General features: G+C 37.1%; 1 protein-coding gene across 2 annotated transcripts in view; it reads left to right on the top strand.

The window, feature by feature from the left end:
• Positions 1-16,417, top strand: part of MIB1 (MIB E3 ubiquitin protein ligase 1) — a 129,678-nt gene that overhangs the window by 99,895 nt on the left and 13,366 nt on the right. For both annotated transcript variants that reach the window (XM_081801526.1, XM_081801527.1), the window contains exons 14-18: positions 2,797-2,883; positions 5,349-5,510; positions 8,964-9,145; positions 10,801-10,993; positions 14,626-14,704. In XM_081801526.1, the coding sequence (XP_081657652.1) occupies positions 2,797-2,883; positions 5,349-5,510; positions 8,964-9,145; positions 10,801-10,993; positions 14,626-14,704 (703 nt within the window). The remainder of the gene's footprint in view (positions 1-2,796; positions 2,884-5,348; positions 5,511-8,963; positions 9,146-10,800; positions 10,994-14,625; positions 14,705-16,417) is intronic.

Here is a 16,417-nt window from a genome sequence, read left to right as displayed (position 1 = left end):
AGTTTCAGGTATACAACACAGTGATTTGACAATTGGAATTCTATTCATTATGCTCTGCTCACCACAAGTGTAGCTGTCATCTGTCACCATACAATGCTATTACAATACCATTGACTAGTAAGCCTTTATTATTAAGTTACTGCTCTTAGAAGTATTAATTGTGATAATTTCCTTTTCAATCCAAAATACAGATAACTGACGTTATGCCAATATCACACTATCTTGATTATTGTTTTTTAGTAAGTCTTGAAATCAGTTAAAGTCCTCCAACTTTGTTCTTTGTTCTTCTTCTCAGAATTACCTCAATATTTTAGATCTTTTGAATTTTTCCTATAAATTTTAGAATCAGATTATTAGTTTCTATTGAAAAATCTTGGCATTTTGGTTGCTCTGCACATTTTAGATTTATCTTTTTTTTAGATTTATCTTTAAGTAGTTTTTTCATGCGATTATAAATTGTAGTGTTTCAAAGTTCAGTGTCTGTATATTGCAAACATATAGAAATAGTTATTTTTTGTATGTTGACCATATTTCCTGTGATTTTGCTTTGATTACCAGAGATCATTAGGGGATTAGAAATTACACCCACAGTGAAATACTGCTAATCTACTACTACTACCTACCAACGAAAATGATGGAAATTAACCAAATGTTGGTTAGGGTGTGGTGCATTTAGAATTCACATACATTGCTGGTGTTTTCCAAAGCAGCCATTTTGAGAACAGTTTGGCAATTCTTAATAAAGTTAAACATGTATTTACTGTACAACCCAGCAGCCCCCCTTCTAGTTATGTACCAAAGAGAACATTTCCACACAAATACTTGTACTAAATATTTGTAGCAGCTTTATTTGTAATAACCTCAAACTGGAAGCAAGCCCAATGTTGACGAACTAGTGTCTAAATAAACGGATTATGGTACATTATACAGTGAATACTACTTTGGAAAATCTGATAATGGAAAAGTTCAGGAAACTTAAAAAGAAAATCCCTCATTTTCTGCATCTATGAGAAAAGGCATGATAAGAAAACAAGCTGAGATACAGTTCTTCATGATGACACCCAGAGAAACATAAATAATAAAGACAAATCAGAAACTCCCATCTTCTAGAATATGTCATAGCATTACTGGAGTTTCAGCTCTACCTAACACCCCGAGCAAGGGCACAGGTGGGGTTTCAAAGTTGTCTTTAGAGGGTATGAATAGTTCGAAGATGTAAACAGAATAATAAAGTTTATCTTCTGAATTTGTAGCCCTTTTCTTAGCTTCATTTTTTAAATTATTATGCAAGACATTGTATAGGGCAGTTTTACCTGTTATTTTTCTTAATCCTTCCTGGAGGGAAGGAAAATTTTTTCTTTCTTCCCTTCTAGGTTCTTTGGCTAGTCTAATAATTAAATTGACATGAGATATAACAACAAGAGAAAAACACATTTAATTTTGTACATATGGGAGCTCAGAAAAATAGGAGACTATCTAAAGTGACCAAAGCAGGCAGCTTTTATACCTTTTATTTTTATTTTTATTTATTTTTTATTTTTTTTAAAGATTTTATTTATTTATTTGAGAGAGAATGAGATAGAGAGAGAGCATGAGAGGGGGGAGGGTCAGAGGGAGAAGCAGACTCCCTGCTGAGCAGGGAGCCCGATGCGGGACTCGATCCCAGGACCCTGGGATCATGACCTGAGCTGAAGGCAGTCGCTTAACCAACTGAGCCACCCAGGCGCCCGGCTTTTATACCTTTTAAACAAACAATTATTTGTGGAGAATTCACAAAGGGGTTTGTGCTTGGGGTAGCAAATAAATAAATGAAGTAACAAAGTTTATTTATACAGTCAGTTTTTGGCCCTTAATTCCTTATGTCTGGCAATAAGGATGCCTTCTACCCTCCAAGTGCAGGGAGGATAGTCTTCACAGAGAATTTATTTCCTGCTTTCAGGGGAACAAAGGAAGGTCAGAGTGTCCTTGCACTGGCTGTTTCTTAAGTAACTTTAATTCAAAATAATCAGTATTCCAAAGTGGCATTATTTTGGGGCAGCCCCCCTGAAGCCCATCATCACAATAACCCTGGCAATAGGTTGTACTATGACCGTGTTAGAGCCGAGGAAATGAGCATGAAATGGCAGAATCCTTGCTTAAGTTCTTGAAGCTCCAGGTCCCTTGGTGCCAGTGAGTTCAGAATTTTGCTTCTCAGTTCCTTTCCTCTGTCCTTGGCATCAGCTGTTCTCATATAGTGCTTTGACTATCCCAGGACCCTGGTAGGACTTTCTGCTTTCCCTTTAATAAGTATTTTTACGTACTAATTAATTAAACATTGTCTTCTCACCCTCCAGCAAAGTTCCTTTTCACTGAATAAGAGCTCAGTCATGCAGTAAGAGTAGGTGACCTTATTAGGTCATTAAAGTAAATCTAAATCCACTAAGAAGACTCACTAATAGAACTTTTTAGGAAATTTCATTTACAGTCAAAAGGAACTAATTACCTCTTACTGTATAATGGAGATTGAGATGGAGCTGTGTTTGAGCTCTGTACTGAACTTTGTTCTTTAACTGTTCCTATATGGAGTCACTATAATAAATAATTATTGTAAACGTGCTGTTCTAGCTCAGAAAGTTTGCTGCCCCGTCCAGTTTTTGCTGTATTGCCAGCAACTGTTACGAGAACAGTGTTGCGGTAGCTAGAAGAGAGGAAGGTGGTCAACAGTGTTCTGTGTTACTTATTCCTCATGAAAAGTTATAGTTGTAGTGTTCACAGTTGTCAAATTTTGAGTATGTAAACTTTGTTCTTCTTGTTCAGGGTAATGCTAACCTGGATATCCAGAATGTGAACCAGCAAACTGCCCTACACCTTGCTGTTGAACGACAGCACACCCAGATTGTGAGGGTAAAGTATTTACTAACAAGAATCTTACCTTATAGTTGTGGTTTAACCAGACAGATTTCTAGAAAGTCTTGAAAATTATTCATAGTTAGATTTTTCAAAAGACATAGTTGGATCCAAAAATTATGATTTTAGGCTAATATTTTGCATCAATTGGGTAAAGAGTTTTAATTTATAATAGGGAAAATCTTAAAACTGTGATACTCAAAGACTATTGTATAATTGTTGCCAGACTTGTGACTTCCCAAATATTAAATCAGAGAATTTCAAAGTAACATATAAATTGGTTTTTTAAAAGCACATTCCCTCTTAATTTGTATAATTGAGAGTGAACTATAATTAAAAGCTTAGGCTGGACGTTTGCTGCACAGATTCCAAAAAAGCTGAAATATGTATTTTTATTTGACTAATCTGATATTCCAGAGAAAATATTTGAAAGATTATCGGTTTAAAATTTTTTTGTAGAGCAGTGATTCTTAAAGTTTAGAAGCTGAACCAGCAGCATCAGCATCACCTGGGACCTTGGTAGAAAATTCTTGGGCCCCACCTCAGACCGACCAAATCAGAACCTCCAGGGGTGGGAACTAGCAATCTGTGGTTTAACAAGTCCTCCAGGTAATTCTCATGCATGTTAAAATTTGAGAAACACTGTCCTAGAGTGACATTTTATGTAAGCTTTTGGGAACAAAGTTAAAAAAAACACCACTGAAAAATGGTAATTTGCCAAGAGAGGTAAGACCATATGCTTGAGATTGGCTTCTGTTTATGGTGTTTTTCTAAAACTCTGACAGCATTTATAGAAAGGATTAGGAAAATCAGTAAAACACCGTTAACTAAAGTCTTAAATATAAAGTTATATTTACTATTTAAAATATCTTTGAGGTGTATCAGTTATGCATTTTATATGTAGTTTAGCAAACCCTTCACATTTATTGTTATATAAAATTCCTCTTGCTCAAACTGAGGGTTGCTGGAGGGGAGGGGGGTGGAGGGATAGAGTAACTGGGTGATGGACATTAAGGAAGGCATGTGATGTAATGAGCACTGGGTATTATATAAGATTGATGAATCACAGACCTGTACCTCTGAAACCAGTAATACATTATATGTTAATTAATTGAATTAAAATTTTTAAAAATTTAAATACTAAAAAAATAAATAAAATTCCTCTTGCTAAAAATTCTTCATTTATCTGTGATATTTGGACTTTTTATGACTGTACATTTGGAAAAATTGACCAAAGAGGATGGAATAAATAACTTGCTTGTTTCTTTAAGTAATAGAAGAATTGTGAACATTTATGATTTGGTCCTATTGGAAGTACTTAAAATATCCCAACTTGCATATCTGAAATTCAAAGGAGAAAAAGGGGGCACATGGCTGGCTCAGTCGGTAAAGCATGCAACTCTTGATCTTGGGGTTATGAGTTTGAGCCCCACATTGGGTGTAGAGATTACTTGACAAAATCTTTTTTATTTTTAAAGATTTATTTATTTATTTGAGAGAAAACGAGAGCGTGAGCAGGGTGGGGAGGGGCCAGGGGAGAGGGAGGGAGAGTCCTAACCAGTCTGGGCACGGAGCCCAATGCAGAGCTTGATCTCATGATCCTGAGATCACAGCCTGAGCTGAAACCAAGAGTTGGATGCTCAACTGACTGTGCCACCGAGGCGCCCCGAAAAAATAAAATAATTAAAAAAATAAACTAAAAGGAGAAAAAAATGTCCTAAATTTCTCCTAGTTATCTTTTTCTTAGAGTTGATGAATTAGCCACATACTGGTTCTCATTTCTTTCTGTTTTCTCTGATTTGATATATTTGAGTAACCAGAGCTCATCACTATTTGTAAAGGAGCCACAGGAGTTTTAAGAGTAGCAAACGAGGGCGCCTGGGTGGCTCAGTTGGTTAAGCAACTGCCTTCAGCTCAGGTCATGATCCTGGAGTCCCAGGATTGAGTCCCGCATCGGGCTCCCTGCTCGGCGGGGAGTCCGCTTCTCTCTCTGACCCTAACCCCTCTCATGTACTCTCTCTCATTCTCACTCTCTCAAATAAATAAATAAATCTTTAAAAAAAAAAAAAAAAAGAGTAGCAAACGAATACATAAAGATAATTAGCTTTAGTGGCAGTCGCTTCAGGTAGGTCCAGGGCTCTGTCACTAGTACTTGATCTTATTTTATTTTGTTATTAATTAACATACAGTATACTATTAGTTTCAGGGGTAGAGTTTAGTGATTCATCAGTTGCAAATAACACCCAGTGCTCATTGCATCACATGCCCTTCTTAATACCCTTCACCCAATTACCCCATCCTGCCATCCTCCTCCCTTCCAACAACCCTCAGTTTGTTTCCTATAGTTAAGAGTCTCTTACAGTTTGTCTCCCTCTCTGATTTTGTCTGTGTTACTTTAGATATGTAGTAATTTCTTATGGGCCAGAGAGACCTTAGCAAAATGAGATGTCTTTCTCTTTTAGCTTTTGGTCCGTGCAGGTGCCAAATTAGATATTCAGGATAAGGATGGGGATACTCCTTTGCACGAAGCTCTGAGGCATCACACCTTGTCTCAACTACGTCAGCTCCAAGATATGCAAGATGTGGGGAAGGTCGATGCTGCATGGGAGCCATCCAAAAACACAGTGAGTAAAATAATCTTTAACTCAGTACTACTGGAAGTATCTTCAATGCAAGATCTTGTATTTTCGGTTAATTTAATCTGTTTCTGATAAAATATGTATCAGAGCTGCATATATGTAGAAATTTAGTTTACGGACTAAGTAATAGTTAATTCTGACTATATTGCTTCAAATTCTTACTGAAAGTTGTTTGGTTCTTTTTTAACTTTAGCCATTCATATGGGTGTGTAGTGGTATGTTGGGGTTTTGATTTGCATTTCCCTAATGACCACTGATAAATTTTTTTAAAAAATTATTTATTTTTGAGAGAGAGCGAGAGCACGAGCGCAAGCAGGGGGAGGGGCAGTGGGTGAAGCTTATTGAGCAGGGAGCCCGATGCGGGACTTGATCTCAGGACCCTGGGATCATGACCCCAAGCTAAAGGCAGATGCTTAATGGACTGAGCCATCCAGGCACCCTGATTTTTTTTTTTTTTTAAGATGTTATTTATTTATCTGAGAGTGAGCGAGAGAGAGAAAGCACAAATGGGGGAGGAGCAGAGCGAGAGGGAGAAGCAGATTTCCTGCTGAGTAGGGAGCCCAATGTGGGGCTTGATCCCGGGACTCTGGGATCATGACCTGAGCCGAGGGCAGACACTTAACCGACTGAGCCACCCAGGCACCCCAGTGACTACTGATATTGAACATCTTTTCATTTGCTTGTTTGTCACTCGCATATATTTGATGAAGTGTCTATTCACATTTTTTGTGCATTGTTTTGTTGAGCTGTTTTCTTACTATTGAGTTTTGAGAGTCTAAATTCAAGTTCTGTATCAGATATGGGATTTGCACCTATTTTCTCCCCATCTGTGGCTTGTCTTTTCATTCTTTCAGTAGTGTTTTTGGAAGAGCAGAAGTTTTTAATTTTGATGAAGTCTAATTTATAAATTTTTCTTTCATTGTGCTTTTTGTGTCCTATCTGAAAAATCTTTGCCAAACCCAAGGTCACTAAGGTTTTCTCCTCTTTTGTACTAGAAGTTTATTAAGTTTTAGCTATTACAGTTAGGACTGTGATTCTTTTTTTTTTTTTTTTTAATTTGAATTCAAGTTACTTAACATATAGTGTATTATTAATTTCAGAGTAGAATTTAGTGATTCATCAGTTGCAAATAACACCCAGTGCTCATTACATCAAGTGCCCTCCTTAATGCCCATCACCCATTTATCCCATCCCTCCACTCCCTTCCCCTCCAGCAACTCTGTTTGTTCTCTATAGTTTGAGTCTCTTGTAGTTTGTCTCCCTCTCTATTTTTAGCCTATTTTATTTTTCCTTCCCTGACCTATGTTCATCAGTTTTGTTTCTTAAATTCCATATATGAGTAAAATCATATGGAATTTGTCTTTCTCTGACTTATTTCACTTAGCATAATACACTATAGTTCCATCCAAGTTGTTGCAAGTGGCAAGGTTTCATTCCTTTTGATGGCTGGGTGATATTCCTTTTGATGGCTGGGTAATATATATATACCGTATCTTCTTTATCCATTTGTCTGTCGATGGGCATCTGGGCTCTTTCCATAGCTTGGCTTTTGTGGACACTGCTGCTATAAACATTGGGGTGTATGTGCCCCTTTGAATCACCTTTGGATAGATACCTAGTAGTGCACTTGCTGGGTTGTAGAGTAGTTCTATTTTTAACTTTTTGAGGAACCTCTAAACTGTCCTTCAGAGTGGCTGCACCAGCTTGCATTCCCACCAACAGTGTAGGAGGGTTCCCCCTTCTCCGCATCCTTGTCAACATGTATTGTTTCCTGAGTTGTTAATTTTAGCCAATCTGACCAGCGTGAGGTGGTATCTCATTGTGGTTTTGATTTGTATTTCTCTGATGATGACTGATACTGAGCATTTTTTCATGTGTCTGCTAGCCATTTGTATGTCTTCTTTGGAGAAATGTCTGTTCATGTCTTCTGCCCATTTCTTGGCTGGATTTTTTGGTTTTTTTGGGTGTTGAGTTTGATGAGTTCTTTATAGATTTTAGGTACTACCCCTTTATCTGATATGTTACTTGCAAATATCTTTTCCCATTGCGTGGGTTGCCTTTTAGTATTGTTGATTGTTTCCTTTGCTGTGCAAAAGCTTTTTGTCCTGGTGAAGTCCCAGGAGTTCATTTTTGCCTTTGTTTCCCTTGCCTCTGGAGATGTGTCTAACAAGAAGTTGCCGAGGTCAAAGAGGTTGCTGCCTGTGTTCTCTTCTAGGATTCTGATGGATTTCTGTCTCACATTTAGGTCTTTCATTGTACTATGACTCATTTTGAGTTAATTTTTAAGTATAGTATGAAGTATCAGAGTTCATTGTTTTGCATGTGAATGTTCCAGTTATTCCACCACCATTTGTTGAAAAGCCTTTTTCTACTGAATTGTCTGTTGTACCTTTATCCCAAATCAATTAACCATATATGTGAGTCTTTCTGGATCCTGTATTCTCTTCTGGTGATCTGTGTCTTTAGCTATGTGATGCCAACCCTACTGTCTTGATTACTCATTTTTAAGTATGTGAAGAGGTTCTGAGACCAGAGTGTTTGAGAATTGCTGCCTTTCCATATGACCATTGGTAAATTCTCTAACTCCTGTGTGCCTTTCTCATTTCATTTTATTTTTTTGAAGATTTATTTATTTGTCAGAGAGAGAAAACAGCAGGCAGAGGGGGAAGCAGGCTCCCCGCTGAGCAGGGAGCCCAATGCGGGGCTCGATCCCAGGACCCCGGGATCATGACCTGAGCCGAAGGCAGACGTTTAACCAACTGAGCCACCCAGGCGTCCCTCCTCATTTTAAAAAGGAAGGGGTGGAATAATTACCTCCATAAGGTTGTTGTAAAGATTAAATGAGTTAATTCCTGGGAAGTGCTAAAAATAGTATTTGGTCCATTGTAGGTGCTCTACAGTATTTGATAACATGTTTGAATGAGTAGCTCATATGATATCAGAACATGATTTATCTCCTCCATTTCTTGGCTCAGTTCCTTGGTGTTGGTTCTTTTCTCTGTTGTCTCTCCTCTTACTGTTTCATGTTGGCTGCCAGCAGTTCCAGAGCTACATTGGTTTGGGGACTACTATTTCCTCCATATGTCAATCATAAGTCCCGTTCTTGAGTTTTATTGGCCGAATTGACCTGATTTGTCATCCCTGAACTAATCACATAAGATGAGGTGGATATCTGACTCTCAGCCTTCTTTGGTCCACCTGTAACAGTGACAGTGGGGTCAGTCCTCAAACTACACCTGAGAAAACTGGAGTGAAGGGGGGGAATGGATGTTAGGACTGCAACTCATAAATGCCCACCATGTCTATATAAGCCATAAGTTCTTTCCAGACGTGTATTTTTATATAATACACACAGACATGCACACACACACATTTGGTGGTAAGAATTGATAACAGATTCCTAAGGGGAAAATCATGACTCTTTTCATTTGATTTCAGTTAATAATGGGACTTGGTACCCAGGGGGCGGAGAAGAAGAGTGCAGCATCGATTGCCTGTTTTTTGGCTGCCAATGGCGCTGACCTTAGCATTCGAAATAAGAAAGGTCAATCGCCGCTTGATCTCTGTCCTGATCCAAGTCTCTGCAAAGCACTGGCAAAGTGTCATAAGGAAAAAGTCAGGTTTGTACCATTTATTATCATAAAACTTAGTATTCTCTCTATATATAGAGTACCATGTGGTTTCATAATGGAGGACTTGATTACTTGAAAATGTTTTTGTCTTTGCTCATCATCTTTGTGCTGACCCTTTTTCCCTTAAAAATTTTCCTGCAGACACTATGTCTCTTATTTCATGTTGTATTCTCTACATTACTGAATATGACACTTTATGCATAATAAATGCTAAGAAACTTTTCTAAACCAGTCTGATCTTCCAGTACTCCTACATGTTAGAGAAATTTATCTATAAGAAAAAGTCTTACTAGTGAGATGGCTGTGATTAATGTTAGATGTATTTAAAATTTTAATAGACCTTTTTAGGAGAGGCAGTTTACATGCTCACCAGTAAGGTGTACCTTACAGATGCGGTAGTAATTCCAGCACCCTGCAGAGTGCCTGACAGGGACTCACTAAGTATCACTGAAGGACTGAAAGAATTTGAAAGAATGAATACATGAAGGAACCAATTCCTGATGGAGTTGTCTCTAAAAATGATTTCATACTTGTCTTCTTTTCTAAAAGTAAAATATATCAGTGATTTTAATTATTATTTATAATGCAACTGATTTTCTTCTTATGAGATATTGTAGACATACAAAGAGGTATATTTCATTACTTTTTTTATCCAGATGGTGCTGTGCAATTATTACTGCCCTTTATATCTGGTTCTTGTCATTGAACATTTCAGTAGTTGTCCCTTGATCTTTGTGTTCTCTTGCCTCTTTTATAATTTAGGTGTAGTGATAAATGACTTCCCTTTGGAATCCATACCTTAGAGCTGTGTTAATGGGGAAATTAATGCAATGAGGTATATACATTTCTTTAAGTGTATCCTTAAGGATAAAATTCTGTTACAAAATGACAGCGCGCATCTAAAAACATAGAAGGCACTATAATTACTGCAGTAATAACTTTAACACTGGTGTCTAAGATGAAACCGCTTTGTGTGTGCATGCGTGTTCATGAGTTTCTGAAGATTGTGGTAGAAACAGAGTATCCCCTTTCCTATAGCTGTAGTTGGTCATTTTTATGTATTTCTGTGTCTTGTATCTATATATTTATAGATGAGTTCTGTCTTTCCATAGTACAATTTTATGCTCCTTAAGGATACATTGAAAGAAATGTCAAAACAGCAGCTGCAGTGACATATTTTCCACAGTGCCCTGTCAGTTGTGGACTCTGGTGATGCTTCATTCTGTCTGTAGTTAGGATAACTAACGTGGGCTCTAGCTAGAATTTTTGTTTTATTCCTCTGCCCTTCTCTGCTGGCTCTGTATAGATGAAACAGAGTCTGAGTGAAACTGTGTTCATGTTAAATTTTTTGTGAGTAGTGTTTTTGATTTCTTTGTTTGAAGATTCACCCTTTTCCGTTGGGTGAGCTATTTGTTCAGTTTGAAATTTAAATAGTGTTAGAAGTATGTAAAGATGCAGAGATGTATATAAATGGAAAAATATAGCATGTTTCTTACACAGATGTTACAGCTTAATTTTTTTAACATAACTAAAGCTGTTGTTATGTATACTAATGATGCTCTCGATATTTTTAAAAGCATTTTAATTAATGAAGTAATATAAATATTCTGATAGGATTGATTATAAATATTTTCTTTTATTAGTGGTCAAGTAGGTTCTCGAAGTCCTTCTATGATTAATAATGATTCTGAAACCTTAGAAGAGTGCATGGTGTGCTCAGATATGAAGAGAGATACTCTTTTTGGCCCATGTGGACATATTGCTACCTGTTCTTTATGTTCTCCACGAGTCAAGAAATGCCTCATCTGTAAAGAACAAGTTCAGTCCAGGACAAAGGTAATATATTTTTAATACAGTTTTTTATCATTTTATGAAGTTCTTTCAGACTATAAATAATGATAAGATTATATGATGCCATATGTCTGTTAAATTTCGGTCTAAGTGATTTAAATATAAGAATGTATAATTTATATATTTATCAAGAGAACAATTTTTTGAGTTTCCTCCTTTAAATGTAAACTGTAGAAGTTAAAAATAAAATTGATCTACTGTTTTGCTTTCAAAGCCTCCTATAACCTAGAGATGTATTTAATTCCGTTTTTATTGTAGTTACTTATATTTTGCACCTTTCTTGAGTACATGGACCCTCATATTCATCTTTATAATAAAGACCACTTGATTTTTTTTTTGGTAGAATGTCATACATTCTGGATTTGATTGTTTTATCACAGTATTAATATGTTTCTTTATCCTCTGTGTTTCCTGTAAACTGGAAGTGAGATCTAACAGCTTGATTAGAGTCAGCTTAAACATTTTTGGCAAGAAATTCTTACAGATGATGTTACTCACTTTGTATTGTGTCCCACCAAGAAGCAAATAAAGTCTGATCATCATCCTGCTGTTATTGAAGGCCAAATTCTATATCCACTCTGAACTTTATCTTGTCTGACTCTTGGCTTTTTGAGAAGTATTATTCTTTTCTTGGTTTCTGGTTTCATTCTTTTTCTGTGTAACTTAGTGCTTTATCGTAACTGTACCGTCTTGCCCATTTTGGTTGTACTGAAATAATTGATTTTCCTTTTTAGTTTTTCCATATGTGTGTGTAAAGTGAGATTTAAGTTTCTTACAAATGATTTCTCTTAAGGTGAGTGGCTTAAACCAAGAGATATGTTTGGTTTTCTTTGGTTTCATTTATGGAATTTATACTCTTTTTTCATTCCCTTCTTTTTATTCTCATTTCCCCCTGATGTTTCTTAAGCTATTCATTTACCTTCATTAATTAGAAAGGAGCTGGCACTAATTCTTATAATAAATTAGCTGGCAGTGACTTAAAAGGTGTTACCTTGCCAGTGCTTTGTACATTTTCATAAGGAACGTTCTAAGACTGGGAGACTGTTCCTTCTAAGCAACAGTTTGGGAACGAATCTGAAAGAATTTAAGCCATTTTCTTATTTTTAGATTGATCTGTGTATTCTGCTGTTGTGCTTGAAACTTTTTGTGTTGGATTAAGCCCTATTTCAACAAATCTTTATTGAGCACTTGTTTTGTAGTGAAGACAGAGGTGTATATGATAATTCCCTACTAAAAAATTGTAACCTGCTGGTAAACTATGACTTAGATTTAAAGCTACTCTGCCATATAGGATGTTGTAGGTGCTTTAAGAGAGATATAAAGTGAGTTCAGAGCCCCAGGTTACCTGCCAGAAGCAGAGTCTCAGATACAGAATAGCCCTTACTGGTCTTCTAGTCCAACTCTGGGATTCACAGTTGAAAAAACTGAAGCCCAGAGAAGTTTACTCAGAGTACCAAACACAGGTCTCTTAATCTTAAGTCCTTATTCTTTCCCCTGTGTGATGATACACAGACACAATTAAAGAAGTGTCTTCAGAGGGAAGATTGATGGAACAGGGAGGTAGAGAGGGAGGAGTATGCCGTCATTTCGCTTTAGACCACTTTTGAATTCCAAGAATTAGTAGACTGTCAGTTTGACTTTCAGATTAAGAAATTTTCAAACCTGTAGAAAAGTACAAAAAGTAACATACCCACCAAATAAATTTGCCAGGTTAGCTGCAGAGCCTTTGAATATAAAGAAATAGTGACCCCAAGTGGTTAAAGGATAATGAACATCTTCATTAAAGATAAAGCAAATTATAAAACTAGTATTTAGAGGAAGGGGGATAAACAAGCTTTGTCTCTTTAGCAGTTAAAGAAATGTAAATTAAAAATTATGAATTACCATTAACCATTCCTATCAAATTAGCATAAATTTTAAAAATGCTAGCCAGGAAAGTGGAAAATGGACACTCTTTTAAACACTGCTGGAGGTTGAATAAATGGATTCATGTTTTTGAGAGACCATCCTGACAATATTTATGAGCCTTTACGATAAACATGCTCTTATTTAGTAATTCCATTCCTGGGAATATAACCTGGGGAAAAAATCCAAAGGGGAAAAAAGTTAAGACTACAAAGATTTTTTTCACTTATATATTAGGGGATTTGGTAAGTAAATGATTGTTTAATCAATTTGCTAAATTATTTTAAACTCTTTATGAACAATTCAGATGTATAAACAGTTGCAGTGGAAATCTTTTAAAGAAATAGCACATCATTATATAGAGAGGAAAAGAGAATTATCATGCATTGGACACTGATATTATATTAGGCATTGAACTAAACACTCCAGGCATAATATCTGATTTACCCTTTACTACCCTGTGAAGAAAGATTGTTCTTTATCATTCAGATAAAAAGAGCTGTGGCTCAGCAATGTTAGATAATTTAGATAATAGATTAGATAATAATTATTGGAGCTGCAGTTTGAATCCAGGAATATAAAGATCTTGACCCTCCGTGTCTTACTGCTTTCCCCTGTTACTCAACTACAGAAATTCTATGTACATAGCAAGGTATAAGTTGGGAGAGTCCATAGAGAGCATGTGTGCAATATTTGGTTAGTTAGGTGAAGTTATAGGTGACTGGTGGTCATCATTTTTGGACAGTGATATTAAGTGGCACAGATATGGGTAAGTGTGAATGTGTGTCAGAAGAGAGGAGAACAGGTGAAAGATGGATGCAAAGCAAGGGCAGTGGGATGGGTGGGGGTGGACAAGCCAAGAGCCAGGTTAAGAAGTAGCTACGCACTCAAAACTCAGATCAAGTGGAGATGAAGAGGAGGTAAAATTGAGGGAAATTATGAATATGTTGTGGAAGACTTGTGGCTTTAGAGATCCTAGGGAGAAAGAACAGCCCAAAGCCATGAGCTCCCCACCAGTGTGGGGGAACTGACCAAGTCCTGGAAAAGTTCCTCTGATGTGGATAAACAGAAAAATTCCACTTGGGCTCTAGCAATCTACTAATCTGGCTGGGTTTTTATTAATATTAGAAATCTAGCTTATCTTACATTTATTTTTATACTTCTTTTTAAATTTTTTCTGTCACAAAGTAGTTTTGAAAAAAAATTAAAGTCTATTTTGGTCTTTCTGACCACAGAGAAAATGGAGGTTTTTTTTAATTTTTTTTTAAAGATTTATTTATTTGAGAGAGAGAGAATGAGAGAGAGCAAGCACAAGAGAGGGGGGAGGGTCAGAGGGAGAAGCAGACTCCCTGCCGAGCAGGGAGCCCGATGCGGGACTCGATCCCGGGACTCCAGGATCATGACCTGAGCCGAAGGCAGTCGCTTAACCAACTGAGCCACCCAGGCGCCCATGGAGTTTTTTTTTTAAATCATTCTTTGGGACAGGTAGGGAGACTAACATGGTAGTAGAACCTGTGAAGGGCCACGGTATATAAAGGTAAAAAAAATGAGTAACCAAGAGAGTAGAGAACAGAGGAGGAGTGCATGTTAAGTTTCCTGTGCTGGGAGTGTTGCCTTATAGAGGAAATACGCTTGGATACAAAAGGAACTGTTAGAGTTAGGAGATTTATCTGTAGATGTTCACACTTGTGCTGTAACCTCTTTTTTTGTAGATTGAAGAATGTGTGGTGTGCTCTGACAAGAAAGCAGCTGTTCTTTTTCAGCCTTGCGGACACATGTGTGCTTGTGAGAGTAAGTAGCCTATACAAAACTGACTCAGTGTTTCTACAAAAATAGAAAATAAAACAAATTATAGCTGGAGATTTTTTTTTTTAATAACCCTTGAACAAAAACATTGGTGGCCCTCTCTAGTACCTTCCGTCTCTTCTTCTGTACTATGTGTAATGTCCCCTGTGTCCCTCCTTGCTCCTGAGTATTAAAGACAGAATAAGTTTATGTTCTTCCAACTCACATGTTAATTCATTTGTATCAGCACAAAATGATCTCTTCTCACACACAACAGAAATTTATTTCTAAAAATGACTTTTGAAACATTTAGTCTAGCCCTTTTTACATAATAAAATCCGCACATTTTCATTTGTCTTCACCTTGATGTTGCCTCTCCTGCATACTTTCCCCACTACTGAACCACCCACAGCATCCATTTGGGGCTATAATGTCTGGCCTTCTTAACCTTTCTTAATCTTTATGTCAAAAGAGCTTATAGGACTTTTTGGGAGAATATATTAAAGTTCAAGTGATGTTTTAAAATATCTCTTAAACGTATTCCTTCAAAGACCTTTGCTTTTTATACCTCCCCTTGTTCTTTTCAAATTCATGTACTATTCAACATTCTCCTCTTCCTTTGTTTTCATTTGTCAGTGAAGGATTTTAAGCAAGTTTAACAACTTACACCTTACTTAAATGGGCTCAAGATAAAGCATGGTGTTTCCTATTTTAAATTGTTCAAGGGGCACCTGGGTGGCTCAGTTGGTTAAGCGTCTGCCTTTAGCTCAGGTCATGATCTCAGGGTCTTGCTCAGTGGGGAGGCTCCCTGCTCAGTGGGGAGTCTGCTTCTCTCTCACCCTCTGTCCCTCCCCCCAACTCCCCGCTCATGCTCTCTCTCTCAAATAAAAATTTTTTTTTTTTTAAAGATTTTATTTATTTATTCATGAGAGACACAGAGAGAGAGAGGCAGAGGGAGAAGCAGGCTCCCAAGGAGCAGGGAGCCTGATGCGGGACTCGATCCCAGGACCCTGGGATCATGCCCTGAGCCGAAGGCAGACGCTTAAGCATCTGAGCCACCCAGGCATCCTCAAGTAAAATTTTTTAAAAAATAGTTCAGTCAGTAGGTACTGATTTCCAATATAATATCTAATACACAAATTGTATGATAGATTAATCTCACTGGCGTAGATTTGCTTTAAGCCTTGGTGGTTTTTTTCATTCTGATAGGCAGCTCATCAACTAAAGAAAGGATCAAGGTTTCCTCCTGTAACATTCTCCTCAAGTAATTGTTTTTGTTTTCCAAGACTAGTATAATGGCTACTATCAACTGTAAGAGGGCTTGTGGATTTCTGATTTAAGTAAGAAGAGCTCAGGTTACTTAAGTTTCCATAGTCTAGGGGCTAGGAAACTTTTTCTGTAAAGGGTCAAATAATAAATATTTTTGACTCTGTGGGCCATGTGGTTTCTGTAGTAACTACTTAAAACTCTTTCCTATTACTCACCTCTGCCATTATGGTGCAAAAACCACCATAGACAATATGTCTATGAATAGGCAGGACTGCTTTTCATTAACACTTTATTTACAAAAACAGGTACCTGGGGGCACCTGGGTGGCTCAGTCTGTTAAGCATCCGACTCTTGATCTCAGCTCAGGTCTTGATCTCAGGATTGTGAGATCAAGGACTGCACATTGGGTGTGGAGCCTACGTTTAAAAAATAAAAAAAAAATGTGAGCAA

The sequence above is a fragment of the Leptonychotes weddellii genome, chromosome 13 (assembly GCF_054177405.1).
Source record: "Leptonychotes weddellii isolate Sample4059 chromosome 13, ASM5417740v2, whole genome shotgun sequence".
Classification (NCBI taxonomy): Eukaryota; Metazoa; Chordata; class Mammalia; order Carnivora; family Phocidae; genus Leptonychotes; species Leptonychotes weddellii.
This window is presented reverse-complemented; position numbering and strand designations above follow the sequence as displayed.